Source organism: Rattus norvegicus, chromosome 13, assembly GCF_021556685.1.
Source record: "Rattus norvegicus strain SHRSP/BbbUtx chromosome 13, alternate assembly SHRSP_T2T, whole genome shotgun sequence".
Taxonomy (NCBI): Eukaryota; Metazoa; Chordata; class Mammalia; order Rodentia; family Muridae; genus Rattus; species Rattus norvegicus.
Window position 1 is genome coordinate 68,527,520 of NC_141546.1, and position 18,288 is coordinate 68,545,807.

At 45.0% G+C, this 18,288-nt stretch overlaps 1 protein-coding gene and 1 long non-coding RNA gene across 5 annotated transcripts in view; one reads left to right on the plus strand and one right to left on the minus strand.

The window, feature by feature from the left end:
- Window positions 1–10,045, plus strand: part of LOC148001689 (uncharacterized) — a 30,942-nt gene extending 20,897 nt beyond the window's left edge. Inside the window, exon 2 of one of the 2 annotated variants that reach the window (XR_015636022.1) lies at window positions 5,091–10,045. This is a non-coding gene — a long non-coding RNA (uncharacterized LOC148001689). The remainder of the gene's footprint in view (window positions 1–5,090) is intronic. The other variant, XR_015636021.1, reaches the window with a different exon arrangement.
- Window positions 1–18,288, minus strand: part of Rgsl1 (regulator of G-protein signaling like 1) — a 54,725-nt gene that overhangs the window by 32,518 nt on the left and 3,919 nt on the right. For all 3 annotated transcript variants that reach the window (XM_087581713.1, XM_087581712.1, NM_001433217.1), the window contains 9 exon segments: window positions 16,803–16,877; window positions 15,161–15,290; window positions 13,639–13,743; window positions 12,548–12,709; window positions 10,448–11,415; window positions 5,983–6,045; window positions 5,142–5,364; window positions 3,978–4,085; window positions 530–632 (listed from right to left, as the gene is read on the minus strand). In XM_087581713.1, the coding sequence (XP_087437839.1) occupies window positions 530–632; window positions 3,978–4,085; window positions 5,142–5,364; window positions 5,983–6,045; window positions 10,448–11,415; window positions 12,548–12,709; window positions 13,639–13,743; window positions 15,161–15,290; window positions 16,803–16,877 (1,937 nt within the window).

Here is an 18,288-nt window from a genome sequence, read left to right on the forward strand (position 1 = left end):
GATTCCTAACAGGTCAGAGTGTTCAGAAAAAGTGACTGCTGATTGCTCCACCTGAAATAGGAAACATACATCAACCTTCTCTAAGGCTCGGGGAACATCTCAGAAGCGAAGGTAGAAAGAATGTAGGAGGTGGAGAATACGGAGTGCTGTGAAATGCTATCTTTCAGATATGGCTGTGGACCCATGACATCAGTAGTGACCTACACAGGGTCTACAAAATACTGACCCATCAATATGCTATCATGGATGGATGGATGTGTGTGCGTGTGTGTGTGTGTGTGTGTGTGTGTGTGTGTGTATGAATGTATATTTAGAAATACATACAAATTTTTAAAGTTGTCTGTTATAGTTTAAGTTTGAAAAAGTTATTTTGTAATACATGTTATACGGTACATTATAAAACAAACGACTTAACATGTAGAGTGTCTTGTTCATATGCATACGATCTACAGAAAAAGGTCTGGGAACCCCAACATAGAAATGAAGTTTATGCCTAGAGACACTACTCTAGCTAGACCCACCATCTTACCTCGGTCTCATGGAAGGCTTCCTTATGACGGACCTTTTGGCAAAGGATATTTTCCTTTGTGAGTATGAGACCCTGGGTTGCTTGATAATTTCCACTGTAAAATCTGAGAAAGACCACACAGTTAGGTAACAATAGTTTATAAAGAGTTAATGAGAAGGGACATTTATCAGGCATCATTCACAACTCCTGTGTCAGGCACAGCTGGACACTGACATCAGGTCAAGGTGTATTAACTATGCACGTTGGCCGTCAGGCCTACAGCTCACCTTCCTTAAAGTCACTGGCCATTAGGCCAAAGGCCACCTTCCTTGGAGATGCTGGCCATTATGCCTAGAGCCCATCTTCCTGAGAGACTGCTGACACCAAGTGCACTGTACTTCTTACTGGAGTACAGTAAGGTACAGTAAGGCACAGTCACTGTACCTTACAGAAGGTGAGATGCTACCGACCTTCCAGTGTAATTCTTTCATCCAGCCACGATGCATATGGCGTCCTGTCTTTGTTGGCACTTTGGCTGTTTTCTTGGAAGCACTTCTACTTGCCTCTTGAAAGTTTTACTTTGTAGCCATTTGAACTTAAGACTATTGACCTCATCTTAAAGTGGCCCCGCTTGACTTCTTGCTTTAGCTAGAACCATTTTCTTTCTAAGGATGTGACTCCCACCGCAATGGCGATCTGGCAGTCCTTAGACAGCTCAGAACAGCTCAGTGGATGTACGTTAGACCAATTACTCGGAGAAATGTACTTAAATGTTTTTGAAAGATAATAGATTCCATGGATCTCACCATCATCAAAACTCTTTGAGGGTTTGGGATGTTGTTAGTTGGCAGAGTGCTTACCTAGCATTCGTGAAACCCTGGGTTCAAGAGCAGATACAGAGTTATCTCCCTGTTCAAAACCAGAGCATGGCCTACTTATACAGTTGATGGCTTGAGAGGCGTGGTGAGTACAATGTGCACATTCAGGGCATTTTTGTCTGATTTGAAAATATTTCTGTGATAGGCGGCATACAAAAGTTATTTAAAAAACAATAGATATGTACATTGGCTCTAAATAAATGCAACTGGATTGGTTGAAAAATGAAATTCGAACAATAGAAGACTTGGTATAGAGGAGAAAAAAACATCCCACCAAGGTGTACAACAACAATCTTTCCCAAGGCTAAACACGTAAACAGTGCTGGGACAAAACAAAAGCACATTTTAAAGTCACAAATAAGCCCCAAGAACTCAGTTAAAACACCAAGATAAGAAAAAGATGTTAAACATGGGAAGAGCGTGTTAAAAACGATAACTTTCAGTGTGTAGGACATAGTGAGCATGAAGACAAGTTCGGGACTTGAAAAATAGGAAAATTTCCCACACTGTGTTTTTCTTAAGATAACTGGCATTTCTGTAAACGAGAGACGCTTAAGAAACCGGACGTTCCTTCAGTAACAAAGAGAAAGATTCTTTACTCTTTGGCTGTGGATGCACCTCGTTCCCCGAGTTCCTACTTCGGTTGTACCTGGATGAGAAGCCAAATAAACCCTTTCTCCTATGAGTTGCTTCTGTCAGGCATCGTATCGTGACAGACAGCTGGAAAGGAGACTTTCCACGTGTAGAAAGGTGATGTCCAGTCAGCACTGTTGCCTGGATACTCAGAATGCCACCACGGGCCCTCATTAGAGAGGATGCTTATCAGAAGTAGGATTTCAAGGAGTCCTGGATGAGGTCCAGTTCAGTGGGTCTACTGGACACACAGATCTAGACAAAAGTCATTTCTCCAGTCCCTAAAATGATTTTTATCTATGCGTATGAATGTTTTGGCCTGAATGGATATATGTGCACCCGGAGTGTGCAGTGCCCATGGGAGCCAGAAGAGGGGGGTGTCCGATCCACTGGAACTAGAGTTATGGTTGTAAGGGGCCATATGGGAATGGAATCTAGATCCTCTGCAAGAGCAGCAAGTGCTCTTAACCCCTCAGCCATTTCTCTAGCCCTGGCTTCATACTCTTAACAATTGAGTTCTAAAATCATTAGGCGTAAAAGCAAGAACGAGGTAGGACAAACTCGATTGGCATACGTCATCAGCATACGCAAGGCCCTGGGGTCCTAGCTATTGTTTCTGTCTTTATTTCTCTTCCTTTTGTTCCTCATCCCTCTCACTTAGTACCTCACAGTTCAGGTCCCTTATTCCTGCTGATTCGGGTCAACTTAAGAGAACAGGATGAGGAATGCTTTCCCTTAAAGGATCAGCCTAAATATGGCCATGGAGTTCTAGCCAAAATATGGAGTCGCTCATGCGTGAAGGTACTGGTGCCAAGCACTGAAGCCCAGGAGAGGGAGGAAAGGCATGTGTGAGACAAAGGGATGGTGGTGAAGACAGATTACTCTTATGACAGGGCTATTTAAAAAAATTTGAATTTAAGACAATAGGAGTGAGGTTTTTCATTATCAGAGAGGGAAGGATAAATGTGGAAAAGGAGACAACTAGAATAAGCCCAGCATTCGGGGATGTTAGGGTAAAGGGACAATGTTCCTGCCACTCTTTGGTACTCTTTGGCCCAATGCTAGGATACATCGTCAGGTGAAGGAAGCAGCAATAAACAGCGAACTCATGACAATGTAGGTCTCACACACATCAGGGATGAGAGTTACTCTGCCCTGTGTGGTAGAATCCCCAGACCAGCTGAGTGGGAGGGGTCCCAGCATGGGGAGCAGTGGGAGGGAAGATGACTTCCTCTCCGTATACACTGCAGTGGTGCGATTTCCTTCCTAGAATAAGCTCTCCAAGGTGCCAACCCGATCTCCAGAGATGCTACTGCAAGATGTGATGGACTCTCTGTAAGAAGCAATCGGGCGTGGTGGGGGCGCTTGCGTCCTCCCTTTAGGACTAAGGCACTTAGTGCCAACAGTGTAGACTACTGGTATCTCACTGCTCCCTCTGGTGCCTGAACCAAGGTAAACTGGATGACCCAGTGGACAGTTGTATCTATACCCCCTGCCCCAGAGGCAAACACGTTTCATCTGGGTCAAGATGACAGTACAAAAGCCCAGGTACCCTCCCTTTAGAGGGACAACTCTAAAAGGCTATTGTAACTTCTGAGTTTCCACTGGAGTCTGGAGAGTTCTGAGAAAGCCTGGATGCTTTCCTCACTCAAAGAATCCATCCTAACATTCTTCCACAAATCCCCGACTCCGAAAGGAAACGACAACAAAAATCTTTGGCTCCAGGAAACTTGGCAGAAGATGAAGCCACATTATTTAAAATGTCTATTAGATAATAAAGAAGAAATGAATTATCTTAATTGTTGTCATCTTCAATAATTTAAACTTGCCTTTTGTTTGCATTAATATTATCTCTTTGCAAACAAGGTAGGACTTCTCTTTTGGCTTAGGCCTCTGCAGTCTGGGAATTCTTAGATTTAGAAAGCACACTTGCTTTACCTCCAACCTTAAATACTTGCCTGTCGGAGGCACCCTTTCACAGTATATTTTGTAGTCTTCACTCATTTTTTCTATGGCCAATTTTGGATTCTTAAAGGAGAGATCCTTAAAGGACATTTTACTTGTATCTGGGAAGGAAAAACAGAGACAGAGTTGAGCTGTCCATTCTAAGTTCAAATATCCAGGACTTACCTTGAAGACATTTCCTTTGAAATATTATTAGAACCAAAGATGTTTAAAAGAACACACATTTTCTAAGTTAAATGAGAACCAAGGAAACATAGACTCCCTTCCACTCTGGACTGAGATAGGTTTCCCCTTCTCTGCTAGGACAGGGATATGGTGTTGAAGGAACTCTTGTTAATTCAATATTAAGAAGTAACTTACTCGTCTGAATGGTTTTTGATCCTTTTGAAACAATCGTCTCTTGAAATGAGGAGATGAGAGTGAATATCAAATATTGTGCTATTGCTTTAATTTTTTTTTACATATGTGGCAAATAAAATTAGGATCTTCTTTGTTTTGGGCTTTTTGTGAATTAGTTTCAGAACTAGAAGCTCGTAGACCAGGGTGATGTAGGATGACAAGACCAATGTGATTTAATGGCTCATAGTTTCCTGCCAATGAACGCTAAAGATACAAGTGAGGAGGAGGGAGGTGGGAGGAGGAGGAGGAGGAGGAGGAGGAGGAGGAGGAGGAGGAGGAAGAGGAAAAGGAAGAGGAGGAGGAGGAGGAGAAGGAGGAGGTGATAAGGCTCTTGAGACAGGGTTTCTCTGTGTATCCCTGGCTGTCCTGGAACTTGCTTCAGGCTGGCCTCAAACTCAGACATGTGCCTGCTCTGCCCCCTGAGTGCTGGGATTGAAGGTGTGCGCCACTATCATTTGGCTAGAATAAGGCTTTATTAAGGATTATTAAAAGAAAATAAAGCATTGAAAAATAGTGCGTGGAACTTCTAAAAGAGGGTCCTCAAGCATGGAGGGGTGGTGTTGGACGGTAAAACCATGCCAGGAAGCTTGGTAAGGTAGAGCAGGTTAAGACCCGGAGACTCGGTGGGCACACACCTGAAACTTAGACGACTCCCCACTCCCTGCCAGATAAAACTTATTTGATAAAATAAGTTTTGTATTTTCCAGTTCCCTAAAGGTCACGATTTAAAGGAAGAAAGAAAAAGTGACTGCCCTTACCTTGTAAGAACACTGGAGTCGTCAGTTCTACCTGGAGAGACCCACCCTGGCGCAGGTTCTCGGTAGCCACTTTCTGCCACTGAATAGAATCGATTTCCTGCATGTTAGCCAAGGCCTGGCTTAACAGCAGAGACTCCTGAAGCCGCTTATAAAGAAGGACATGTTCTTCTTTGTTTATGGCTTCTCTTTTATACCACCGGGCTTTGATGAACCGTGTTTGAGTCTGCGGGGGAGTTGGGGGTAGAAGGGAGAGACAATAACAGTTGCAGGAGTCAGCTGGAAGCAAGAGATCTGTGGTAACTCAGTCCTCCACGTATCCTGGTTACATAGACCTCTCCTGATAGTCTTTAGAGCTATCACTCACCATGTCTGCCCCCAAACCAACTAACTCTCAGAATGCTACATGCATATAACTCCCTTAGACTTAGATATGTATTGAGTTTTTTTTTCCTTGAGAGCTTTATATATTTTTAAAAGACATTTTATTTCTCTCCCTCCTGTGTGTGTGTGTGTGTGTGTGTGTGTGTGTGTGTGTGTGTGCGCGCGCAGAGGCCAGAAGAAGGCGTCAGAAACTTTGAAATTTTGAAGCTGGAGTTACACACAGTTACGGGCTATCCAAAGTGAGTTTGTGGAGCTTGCGCCCTCTGGACTTGCAGCAAGCGCTCTAAACCTCTAAGCCAATCCTCCAACCCTTCAGGTTTATATTTTTGACAGCACCAGGGATCGTGTCCAGCTCCAGCTGTCTCCAGGAAGAAGTCTTAATTTCATTTACTCTAAGCCTCCAAAGCGGACGTATTTCCCCTTCCCTCCTGAATCCTCCACAACCCAAAGTCCCTCCTACTGTGAAAACGAGAAACCAGTAGTCCTCTTCCATCAGGAATTCATCATACCGGGAGCTGAGCATCTGAAATCCAAGCACAGAGGAAGCATTGTGAGCCGGACCCTCAGCTGGCTGCTTCCTTCTGCCTGTGGCCACCCCACACAGTAGGGCGGGCTGCAGAGGCTTCTCACAGTGGGAGATCTAGTGAGGGGGCAAACATCAATCGCAACATCCAGTGGGCAGTCTTTCATTTTTGTAAAATATATCACCTTTCATAGCCTCTGTGTAAGCCTCAGAAAATGGTAATGCATACATGTTGAAAGGGCACAGTAACTCAGAGCCCCTGTGCCTTCCCAAAGCTGTGTCTTTGGTTCTCAAAATGGCTTTAAAAACCAAGCAACTCTGCTCTCACACCTCGCATTAGAGGCCTTTCTCTCCCGATTTTAAATGCTGCTCCACACATTAGGGCAAGTCAAACATAAGCTGAATTTATTTACCCACATTCTTTGGACTTGACAAATATTTTCTACCGTGCCTCCCATGTGCCAGGCATTGTGTAAATTGCTGGCCCCAGACTTGTTCCAAGGAGCTCAGCTCCCAGTGGGGTGAGCAGCAGTTGCTACATGTGGTTTACAGACATGAAGGCAGAGATCTCTGGGAAGAGAGGAAGGAAACTGTTGCGTCTGATTGAGTCAAGAAAACCCAAGAAGAGATCCTGAAGACAAGAAAATGTAAACTCAAGTTTGTGCCTTCCGGGATAAGTAGGAGTTTGCCGGAGGAAAGTCCAGGAGGGGGCATTCCAGGCAGTAGAGGGTGCTTAGGCAAAGGCTTGGAGGGAGAGAAAGGGGTTGTTTGAGGATGATGGGTAATCTCTGAAGTATTTCTATTCTGAAGAAGACCCAGGGAGATGGAGGACTGGCAAGAAAAGAAGCAGAGACAATGGGTTAGCAGTCTCTACGAGGGGGTCCAATGACTGGCTCAGCAATGTGGGCATTATTTTATAGTGAGGCGCCAAAGGTGTTTTGTGAAAAACTGTCTTGTGAACTCTGTAAGGAACTGTGGTGGTTTGAATACGTTTGGCCCAGGGAGGGGCACTACGAGGAGATGTTGCCTTGTTGTGTCACTGTAGGGGTGGTGCTTGAAAAGCCTTCCTCCTAGCTGTCTGAGTGGTAGTTTTCTCCTGGCTGCAGTCAGATCAAGATATAAAACTCTCAGGTCCTCCAGCACCATGCCTGCCTAGATGCTGCCATACTCCTGCCTTGATGACTGGACCTCTGAACCTGTAACCCAGCACCAATTAAATGTTGTTCTTTATAAGAGTTGCCTGGGTCATGGTGTCTCTTCACGGCAGTAAAACCCTAAGACAAGGAGGATGGGGAAATGGCTCCGTGGTTACAGTGCTTTGCTGCTGCAATCAAGAGTACCAGCATCTGCATCTCAAAGGCCCACACAAATGCTAGTTGTGTGTGGCAGGCGACCTGTAATTTCAGCCTTGGAATATGAAGACAGGGGGCACACTGAAGCAGCTGGCTGTGAAGGGTAGTTCTGTCTGTGAGCTCTGGGCCCGGTCAAAGAATAAGTTCTGGGAGTAGAATCCTTTGGGTTAACTAAGTGAATGACACTCCTGAAAGCAAGCAGGCAGCATGGTACACTTGTTCTCTTTAGCTCTTGACTGTAGATGTCAGGCTTTAAGTCCCTACCTTGACGTTCCTGAAATAATGAATTGCAACCTAAAACTGTAAGCCAAATAAACATTGCCCTGCCATGCTGTCATCTGTCTGGGTACTTTACTACAGCAACAGAAATGTCCTGGTTTGAATACACTTGACCCAGGAAGTCACACTGTTTGGAGGTGTGGCCTTGTTGGAGTAGGTGTGTCACAGTGGGTGTGGGCTTTAACACCCTCATTCTAGCTGCCCGGAAGCCAGTCTTCCATTAGCATCCTTCAGATGAAAATGTTGAACTCTCAGCTCTGTCTGCACCATGTCTGCCTGGGTGCCACCATGTTCCTGCCTTGGTGGTAATGGACTGAACCCCTGAACCTTCAAGCCAGCCTCAGTTAAATATTGTCCTTATAAGAGTTGCTTTGGTCATGGTGTCTGTTCACAGCAATAAAACCCTAACTAAGACAGATGTTGGTACCAGGGACTGGGGTATTGCTGTGATAGGCCTGACCATGCTTTTGGTTGGAATAATGTGGATTTGGAAAGCATTGGAATGCTTTAAATGGGGCTTAGTGGGCCATCCTGGTAGGAATATGAACGACTTTGTTACTGAGAGTAATTTAAACTGTGCAGACCTGGCCCAAGAGGTTTCAAGGGAGAAGAATTTCAGTATGTGGTGTAGAGACTGTTTTTGGTGAAGAATGTGGCAACATTTGGCCGTTGTCTAAAGAATCTACCTGAGACTAAGGTAAGGAGATTGATATTAATTACATTGACAAAGGAAGTCTCAGAAGAGCCTGGCAGAGACTTTGTTCTCTGGTTAAGTCTCATGGAGAGTGTTTTGAACAAGCATAACAAACCTAGGAAAAATAGAAAATATATGGTTCAAATATTAAAGGGGCACCAGAAAGTAAAATGGAACCAAATCCCATGTTCTAGGAGACAACAGATTAAGGGATTTTGGGGGCAAGATCCTACCCAGCTAAATTTAAATCCAGGTGTGCTGTTATATACCTTTAATCCCAGGAGACAGAGCCATGCCAGATCTCTGAGTTCAAGGTCAATCTACAGACAAGTTCCAGGACAGCCAAGCTTAGGCAGTGAGGGAGTTGGAAAGCAGAAAGCTGGTAACAGAATAAGGGAGGAATGTTCCAGCCCCAGCAAGCAGCAGAACCCGGCAGCTTCGACCTTGTGGCTCTGGCTTTAGAGTGAAAAACAGACTGGGACAGTTGATGTCATTGGCTAGACTAAGAAATTAGCAGTGATTAAGAAGAGACCAGCTTCACTGAAGTAAAATCTTCTGGGAAGTGTCTTCTGAGAGCACACAGAAGCTGTGTTCCAGAGATAGCCAAGGTTGTACCTCGTGCTGCAGCTGGACTTGGTAATGTGTAAGAGTCACCCAGGTGGTACAGTTCTGAAGGCATGAAAGGGTCATGAAGAGCAGCTGAGGCTTGGCACTGAGAGAGGCCATGGGAGCCCATTGGTGAAGGTGCAGTGGCCCAGGACTGAAGGGGTCATGCGAAGGATTTGAGGCTTGGCATCATGGAGAGGAGACTATGAGAGGCTATTGGTGAAGCTAAGTTGCAATGGAAGATCCCAGCGTTTTGGAGATGCCAGTGCCATGGGGTGATGCCAAGAACATTAGCAGCAGTGGAGTGGATCAACCTGAGCTTAGAGAGCTACAGAGGGCAGAGCTGGATAAGCGAAGCCAGCTCTTTGAAGGAGCCCAGAAGATCATGTGTGGATCCCAGACATTGAAACAAGAAGGTGTAACATTGAAGCTGTCTTGGAGAGCCCAACATGTTCAAGATGCCAGAATGATAAGATATCTCCTGAGGAAAGCTGCTAACAGGAAGTGGAAGTTTGTTGCAGTCAAAAAAGATGAAAAAGGAGTGGAGATCTGAAGACTGTTTGACATCAGACATGGAGATGCAGAGTTTGGAGTTTCTCCAGCCGGTTTCCTGTCTTCCTTTGGAAATTGCAATTAAGTGATGGATAGAGTTCAGGAAAGACTTTGAACTTTGGACTATGGGACTTTGGAAGTTGGACTAAGTGTGCTTTTTTTTTTTTATTATGCTATGTTTAGGTATGGTCCCCACAGACTCATGTGCTTGAACAAGCCTATGGGGGCCAGGGAGTGGAATGTCCTGGTTTGAAAATGCTTGGCCCAGGGAGTGGCATTATCTGGAGGTGTGGCCTTGTTGGAGTAGCTGTGTCACTGTGAGCATGGGCTTTAAGACCCTCTTCCTAGCTGCCTGGAAGCCAGTCTTCCATTAGCAGCCTTCAGATGAAGATGTAGAACTCTCAGCTCTGCCTGCACCATGCCTGCCTACATACTGGCATGTTCCTGCCTTGGTGGTAATGGATTGAACCTCTAAACCTGTAAGCCAGCCCCTATTAAATGTTGTCCTTATAATGTTGCCTTGGTCATGTGGTGTCTGTTCATAGCAGTAAAACCCTAACTAAGTTGAGAAATTAACTTAGCATGAGAGGACTCTGCTTCCCGATGTCTAGTGCAGAGATCTTAAGACTTGCTCCAGTAAGATACTCGGAGTTCTGTGGTTTGGGGAGGCTGCGCATTAGGAGCGATATGGAATGGGAGGCGGACATTGACCACACATCTACTCACTCTTCCTTGGAGTTTGACTGTTTCAAGAAATCACAAAGGATTTTACCTGAGATTAACCAGGTCCTCAGCGTACGAAGGTTTGTGTGGATAATTCTACCTTTATCCAAGTGAGTACAGATAACAAGATGTCGTTTTTGATGGGCCCTGACCTAGTCTGCCAGATGCTAACTCATGTCTTTGAGCCACCACCTACCTTGCAGATCTCCCTCTGGGCTTTGGGGATCCAGGGGTTCACCTCCCCAGATGGCAGAAGCTTCTTTAGGCCCTGAAGGGTCTGAGGTTTGAGTGGTAAGGGCGGCCCGATCTGTTCATTCAGGTAGAGTTCACAGATCCGGTTACCCAGCACGTGACGGAAGAGTGCATTCCCGTTCTGTCTGTTAGTCATCAGAACACTGACGAAGTGCTGTAGGTCCTGCCAAAGGTCCAGGAGTTGGACCTCCGCCTTCAAATTCATCTTCTTCAGGTGGTATCGGAAGGGACTCCCCGCACAGGCGTCAGCACACAGGGCCCAGTGAGTGTACCCAAAGGAGAGGCTTCGCTTGAGAGACTTCTTGACTACCAGTGGGGCAGCATGGTTAATCATGGGAGTGGACGTTCTCAGGTGGTTAGAGAACGTTGTCTCAAGGAGGCCCTCCATGTGGAGTTGGATTTTGGATTTCTTCTTCACAATGGGTTTCTTGGCATTCTGCAAATCTTTGCACAGGGGATGGACTACGGTCTCCTTTGAACTATCTTCTCCCAGAGAAGGCTTTTGTAAAACTACCCTTTCCGGAAGACTCATTTCTTCTGGGGCCTTCGTGGGAACTTCTGGTTTGGGGTCTGTTTCCAGAGGCCAAAAGATAGGATTATTCAAATGCCACATCTTTTTCTTGGCCTTCTTGCTTGAGTACTTCTTTTGGGAGCGGTGGGACTTCTTGATGCTCATATTTAGAGGGAGCCCCCCTGCATGCGTGCAGCAAACACTGCACAGGCGGGTCTCGTATTCCTGCAGCAGGCCGTGGCACGCTTCCTCGTTGGCCATTGTCATCTTGGCGTGGGTGTAAAAGTTGGGGAGCCAGTAGCTCTGGATTTTGAACAGGGCCACTTTCTGCATGTGGCTTAGGATCTCCCTTCTGGTGGTAGACTGGTTGGGATGCCAGATGGACAGGTTCAGGAGGGACTCTGAAAGAACAGAGAGAGATAAGTGGCAAGAACATAGTAGTGAGGGCCGTGATGGCGAGAGGGGATTTGGAGAGTTTTGGAATGTCTCTGTGTAGAGCACGTTGCTAGTTTTGGGTGCAATCCGGGGGATAGGAACAGGTAGAACACAGTGGCAGGCCTTTGATGTCTACTTAGTACACAGCACCTGCCTTCCCTCATTACTGTTTCCTTCCCTATAGAGACAACACATTTTGTGGGATTTCTTGAGCACATTTTAAGAACGTATTGTAAACAAAAGCAAAACTACAAGAAAATGTGATTAAAAACTAGGTTATATGCAAGTGAATGGGGCTCACGGTTCTAAACAATTACCAAAGCATCTGTAATGGATAATTCCAAGGAGTCGAACCCTTCAAATAATAGCCAACCATTTGCTAGCCTCGGATTTAAAGTCGTCAGTTTTTTAAAGGGTCTCATATAACCCGGGCTACTTTTACTATGTAGCCAAGATGCCTTTAAAGTCCTAAACCTCATGACTCTACCACCCAAGTGCTGAGATTACAGGCACATGCACCCACACCCAGGTAATAGCTCAAACAGTGTATCTTCTGGAACGAGGTGCCTCCTCACTTTTCAATCACACTAACAAGAAGGAACCTGACGGTATGGAGAAAGAATTACAGTCTCCGACGGGAGAACAAACAGTAACCATTTTAAGCTCTGTAAACCACAAATGATTTCTGTTGAATTCTTTCAAAATTAAAAACATTCTTTTCTTGCCAAGGTCACAGGTACGGCCTTGGGCTCATCGGTTGTTTGCTCTAGAGAGTATCTCATTTACATAAAAACGAAGCTATGTAGACTCAGAAGGTACAGTAATTTCCCAGCTCTCTTGTCCCATTCTCTCCTTCCAGTCAACCGGCACTGGCCAGCGGTACCTCGGGAAAACATAAACACCATCCTCCTAAACATGGCTGGTGCCCTTCGACCTTTCTCTGTTTTATAGTTATGATTTCCACTTGCATCCCAGACATCGTGCTGCTGGAATAGGTTACAGCATGGAAATCAGAAGATGGGGGTTATCAGCGACCGGATGGAGTTATTGGTTCCATCCCTCAAGAACTCTATCTCACACACGCTCTACAGTTCTTACTGATGTCCATGTTGCAGAGAGTCACCACCCTGGAGCCTTCCTGCAGGTGAGTGGCCTTGAGCACGAGCAGGAGGGAGAGGTAGTAGTCTTTCAAATACTCGTCCGTCTCATCTATGCTCAGAATCTTCTCAGCGAGGACCCAGAAATCCAGCAATTCTTCGCCTATAGGTCAGACAGGAGAGATCGAGAGCTGTATGCTAGTCTCACCCCTTTGGTGGATGACATCTTGGTGCAGCTGCTCCTGTCAAGGCATGCTCTGCTGCACCAAACATCATCGCTAGCCAATTTCCAGTTAAGACTGCATCTCCAGCATCTCCAGAGAGTCCTCAGTGTGTGAGGATGAGAAGCATAGGGCAAGGCACTTAATGGAAAAGGGACCTTTATGTCTCTCTTTGCTTTTGCTTTAAAAAACAAAGTGACTTTAGGGAAAATGATGACAGTACAAATCATGGGATATTGTGTGTTGTCAAAAAAAAAAGAAAGTCGGGGGAGAACTGGGGAAAAGAATATTTCCTAGATCATGAGTTCTGACCAGCCTGCAGATGGGCTATAGCCCAACGGTGCCAGAGACCCATTTAATAACTCTGCCTACCCAAACAGTAAACTGAAAGGGGTAGCCTGTCTAATTCTCCTCTACTGCTCTCCAACAGACCCTGGGCTCTATCCTTAAAACTGGATGAAACCCAATGTGCTGGACTGGAGTGTCATCCAGCTGCTAGCCTCCCAGCACCCTGACACCACGGGAACCAACGCAACAGGAAGTAGTGCTTCCCTCTCACCAGAGGCTCTGTGTCGGCCTCCTACCTCAGAGGAAGCTTTAAGAACCAGGAACTTACGGTGTGCACCATCTGTCGAGCACAGTGACTGACACTTAGAGACACTTAGCAAATGCTGTCACATGAGTGAATGAAAGGGACTGGGAATTTTGCTGCGACTAATCTTATGGATCCTAGTTTCCCAGGCTTCTACCCGAACTGCACCATTAAATATAGCCTGCATTTTCCATCGACACACATAACTGCTATCTGGGGTTCAGGTACCCTTAAAATATTGAGAGCTTTCAGATCTGGGGAACAATCTCAGAAACCCACCTGCACTGCCCTTGAGGTAAGAGCAGAACCGCCACATCCCTCTGACTCCAGCGATACATTTTTCCAGAAGCCACTGGTCTGCCATTTTCCATCTCATCATCTTGGCTGCGAGGAAAAGTCCACAAGAGAGGGAGTGTAAATTCTTACTCTTGTTTTTCTCTTAGCCTTGAACACAACCAGAGCCCCATTCACTCAAGGCAAGTCAGCTAGATGAATGGAGGTCCTGACTCATGTTTTTCAAACTAGTCACTGGACAATCTGGTAACATATGTCAGGGGCATGTACAGGGGCTACATGTATGCATATAATCCACAGCTCAAAAATACCCTCTTCCCTACATGTCCTTAATATCCATTTGAATCTCTCTCCTACTTCTATCCTACCCCCACGGTGTCTGTCTGTCTCTTAGTGTGTGTGTGTGTGTGTGTGTGTGTGTGTGTCTGTGTGTATGTCTCTCTCTCTGTGTGTGTGTGTGTGTGTGTGTGTGTGTGTGTGTGTGTGTGTGTAATGTAATTGAAATGGTAGTTGTGTATAGCAGGGTACTTGGTACAATATTTAGCCCCACAGATGCCCCTGAATGTCGCTTTCTTTGGCTAGTGAGTCAAAAGTTTCCAATTCGACCCCAAATAAAAGTTTTGTTCTTTCATTCAATAAGCATTGATTACATGGCTACTAAATGCCAGTCCCTATTCCAGATGCTTAGAATATCAAACAAAAGTTCCTGCCCCCAAGGAGTTTATATGTCCATGAGAGGGATGCACAATAAATATATATGATGAGTACATTATTTAGTAAGAACAAAGGTAGTAAGTACAGCTAAAATATGGTAGAGCAAAGCAAAGCATACTGGGGATTCTAGGTGAGTGGGATGGACAGGATTCCAGGGACCATTAAAATAGCCCTCACCGGAGATGAGATTTCCATGAGAAGGTCAGGGGAGAGACCTGTGGCTATCTTGGGGATGGCACTCCAGGCTGAGGAACAGCTAATGCACGACAGTGCAGTAGGAAGATGTCCACATGCTTGACAGCTGCTGGCAGTCAGTGAGGCTGGGGTGGACCAAGTGACCAAGGACTTAGAGAAGAGATGAGGTCCAAGATGAAAAGCCACTAAGGGTACAGGGGTACTGGAACGGTACAGAGACAGGAACTACTGGTGTGTAGCATGAGTTGTTGTGTGTAGGAAGGGGTTGGAGAAGACAGGCATTGAGCAGATGTGTGCCTGTTCTGAATTACACGAACCCTTCTTCCATCTATAATTGATTATTGACAGGGTTGGTATTGTGCAGGTCTAGAGGAAGTAGCCAAGGCTGCTGTGTCCATAATAGTAATAGTTGTGCCATACCTAAAAGTGACATATCACAACCCGTCCCTCTATCCTCCAGTTTTTGTGGGTATATGTAGGCCAGTGATGCAACAGCTGTTGGGCTGTATCTGTATCATACCATAAAACCAATAAGCATTGAATCATTATGCAGCGTGGCTTCCCAGAGTTCTCCACACACTCTCACACCAGTGCTCACCTCCTTCTGGGGACTTAACGAAGCTGATGAGCTCCTGACAGAGGATGTAATAGAAACACAAGTTTGTTTTGCAGAAGAAAGGTAACCGGTATTTTTCCAACCAGGTCAATAATCCTTTGTACTTGGTAATCTAGAGTTCAAACAAAATAACAGAAAGATAAATGGAACTGAACCCTTAAGAAATGCAGCACAGGAAGGGTCATCGAATCATGCTCTATTTGCATATCTGGCTGGATTAGTGCTGACTAAAAGTTGTGCCTAAGGGGAGTGGAGCTTTGAGCTGAGGTTCTCAAAGATGAAAGTTGTTCAGTTTGAAATAAAATTCTCTCTCTCTCTCTCTCTCTCTCTCTCTCTCTCTCTCTCTCCCTAAATTAAACACCAATGTGTTCCCAGAAAGTTTTCCTTATTCTTAAGTGAATTTGTTTAAGAAAACAGCTGTGTTTTTTACAAAGAAGAAAAAGAGGAGGAAAAAAGAGAAGTAAATAAAGAAGAGGAGGAGGAGGAGGAAGAAGAAGAAGAGGCAGCAGCAGTAGGAGCAAAACTCTTGCTTGTGATGGCAGGTCCAATTCTACTAGCTTCTTTGTCCAAATCATTTCTCAGAAGTCCCCAACCCATGTCAACTGCACATGTAAGAACTACACAAAGAAGCCCCATGTGATACTTCATAGCTCTAACGTCAGCTCATAGCAGGAGAATCCAGGGTTCTAGCCTAGCCTGAGCTCCATAGCAAGTTCCTCTTTCAACGACAACAAATACATTTAGAAAAAACATACCCATACCACCATTTAGAGGAAGGGGAGATCCTGAGAGATAATCCACCAAAGAAAGAAAAAAAGTGAAGTTTCGAGCTATAGTAGAGAAGCCAAACTTAGTAATTGAAGTAAGATGATGATGTATTTTTTTTATATATATAAATCTTGGGGTGAGTATATATGTCTTTTGTTTGAGAATGTAAACCACTAAGGCAGATAGTGAAACCACGGAATGCCAAGAGTTATTAATTATTTCAACAGGATGGCCTCTCTTAGGTCTCTAAAACCCAGAAACAAACTCTTGCTGTGAACAAGGCCCAGTGTGATCTCTCCAGTAACGCATACCACTAACAGAGCACAGAAAGCCACTGGCATATCTAATGTCTACGTAATGAGAAAAGAACAAAAAAAAAAAAAAGAATAACTTATAAGAAAAGGGAAAAGAAGCAAGGTGTGAAATGTAAGGGAAAGCCATGCTTTGAGAAGAGAGGCCCCTGCCCTCTGTCTGTATCTGTATCTTAGCCATGGCCCCAGTTTCCCACCTCATACTATTGCCAACTAAGTCTTAGATTCTTTCTTGCTTAGGTGTGTGATCTCTGACTTCTCAGCAGAGTCCAAGCATCTACTACACAACAACTGTAATAGGCCTGAGAGGTTTCCTAACTACTCGTAAGAATATAAAGGGAGAATTCAGCAGCAATTTCTTATCCTGGCTGGGTAAACCTGTGGACTGTCTTCCTGCCTCAACACTACCTCTCCACTCACCTGTCTCTCACCTTCTTCTAGGACCATCCTCCAGTCATCTTCTTCCTCTCCATCTCTAAATTCTTCAGATAATAACCCCCAACCCCTTCTTCTGCCCTGAGCCCTTTGCCATTTAAGAATCTTACCAAGTCATAAGGTATTTCTGGCCACAAGCTCCATTGGGATAACTCAACATTGTAAAATGGTGTTTGACCAAAGACCTGTGAAGAAGAATGTGGTAATTTGAATAAGAATATCCTCCAGGAGCCCCATCCCAATCCGTGCATCTCCTAAACACTCCCACACGTAAGGCTCAGAGAACACCGTGGAAGAGAGGTCGGAAAGACTGTAAGACCAGAGGATCAGAGACTTCTCTGGGAGACTGTGTCTACTCGTAACATCAGAAGTCATATTTATAAAATCTCACCAACATGACTGCCTAAATGTGAGCTGAATAAAGGAAGACAATAATGGCGAGCCAAACTGGACAGGGAAAAGTTCACAGGGCTTCAACCCACACAGAGAAAGGTGGGCACCTGAGTAACACTGGGGACAAGCACAACGTGGTCCAGTGCCAAATGGTCAACCCTGAAAATATACATGCAAGTAACATTAGAGCCCAACAGGTTATAGTTGGGAATATATGTGATATTACAAATACACATATGCAATGACAATTAGTAAAAAAAAAAAAAAAAAGAGGCCAACAATTAGTAAAAATAAGAGGCCATGAGTTTGAAGGAGGGTATGCAGAGGCATATGGAGTGGGGAAAGGGAAGGGAGAAATGTAATTAAAATACAATATCAAAAACAAAGGTGATACCCTGCACAGACTCAGGTGTTTGAATGCTTGATCTCCAGTTGGTGGCACTGTTTGGGTAGGTTTAGATGGGGTGGCCTTGTTGAAGGAAGTCATTGGATGTAGGCTTTGAGGTTTCAGAGTCACCTCTCTCCCTTGTACTCTCATCTCTCTTCCTCCCTGCTTCCCTGTCTCCCTCCCTCCCTCACCCCTGTCTGTTCTGTGTTTGTGGTTCTCCCACCTCTGTCTCTGTCTCTGTCTCTGTCTCTGTCTCTGTCTCTGTCTCCCTCTCTTTCTGTCTCTGTCTTTCTCTGCCTTTTCTGTCTCTTCTGTCTTTCTCTGTCTCTCTCTGTGCAGCCCCACCCCTCCGTGTTGGTGGTTTAAGATGTGAGCCTTCAGCTCCCGCCCCAGCCATCATGCTGCCACCTGCTCTGCTCTGCTGCGTCTGCTCCACCATCATGAACTTGTATCCCTTTGGAAGCACAAGCCAAAATAAACCTTTTCTTTCTCAAGTTGCCTCCATCACGGTGTTTTATCACAGCAATAGAAAAGCAACTAGTCCAGAGAGCAGAAGAAGCCTTCATGCATATAGCAGAGTTCTTCTGCAGCCACGGGGAAAGAGATGCTCCCTGACTTTACAATTTCAAGTGGTATTTTGCACTTTAACTGCTTGCCATGAACGAGAACATCAAGATGATTTAATCCCAAGATTTACTTTTCATTTGGATATATACCCTGTGTAGTCTGAGGAGCCATCTTGCTTGTGTGTAAATGCTAAGAACCCTGACAGTATAATGCATTTGCTAATGCATTGCAATATTTACCTTCTCATG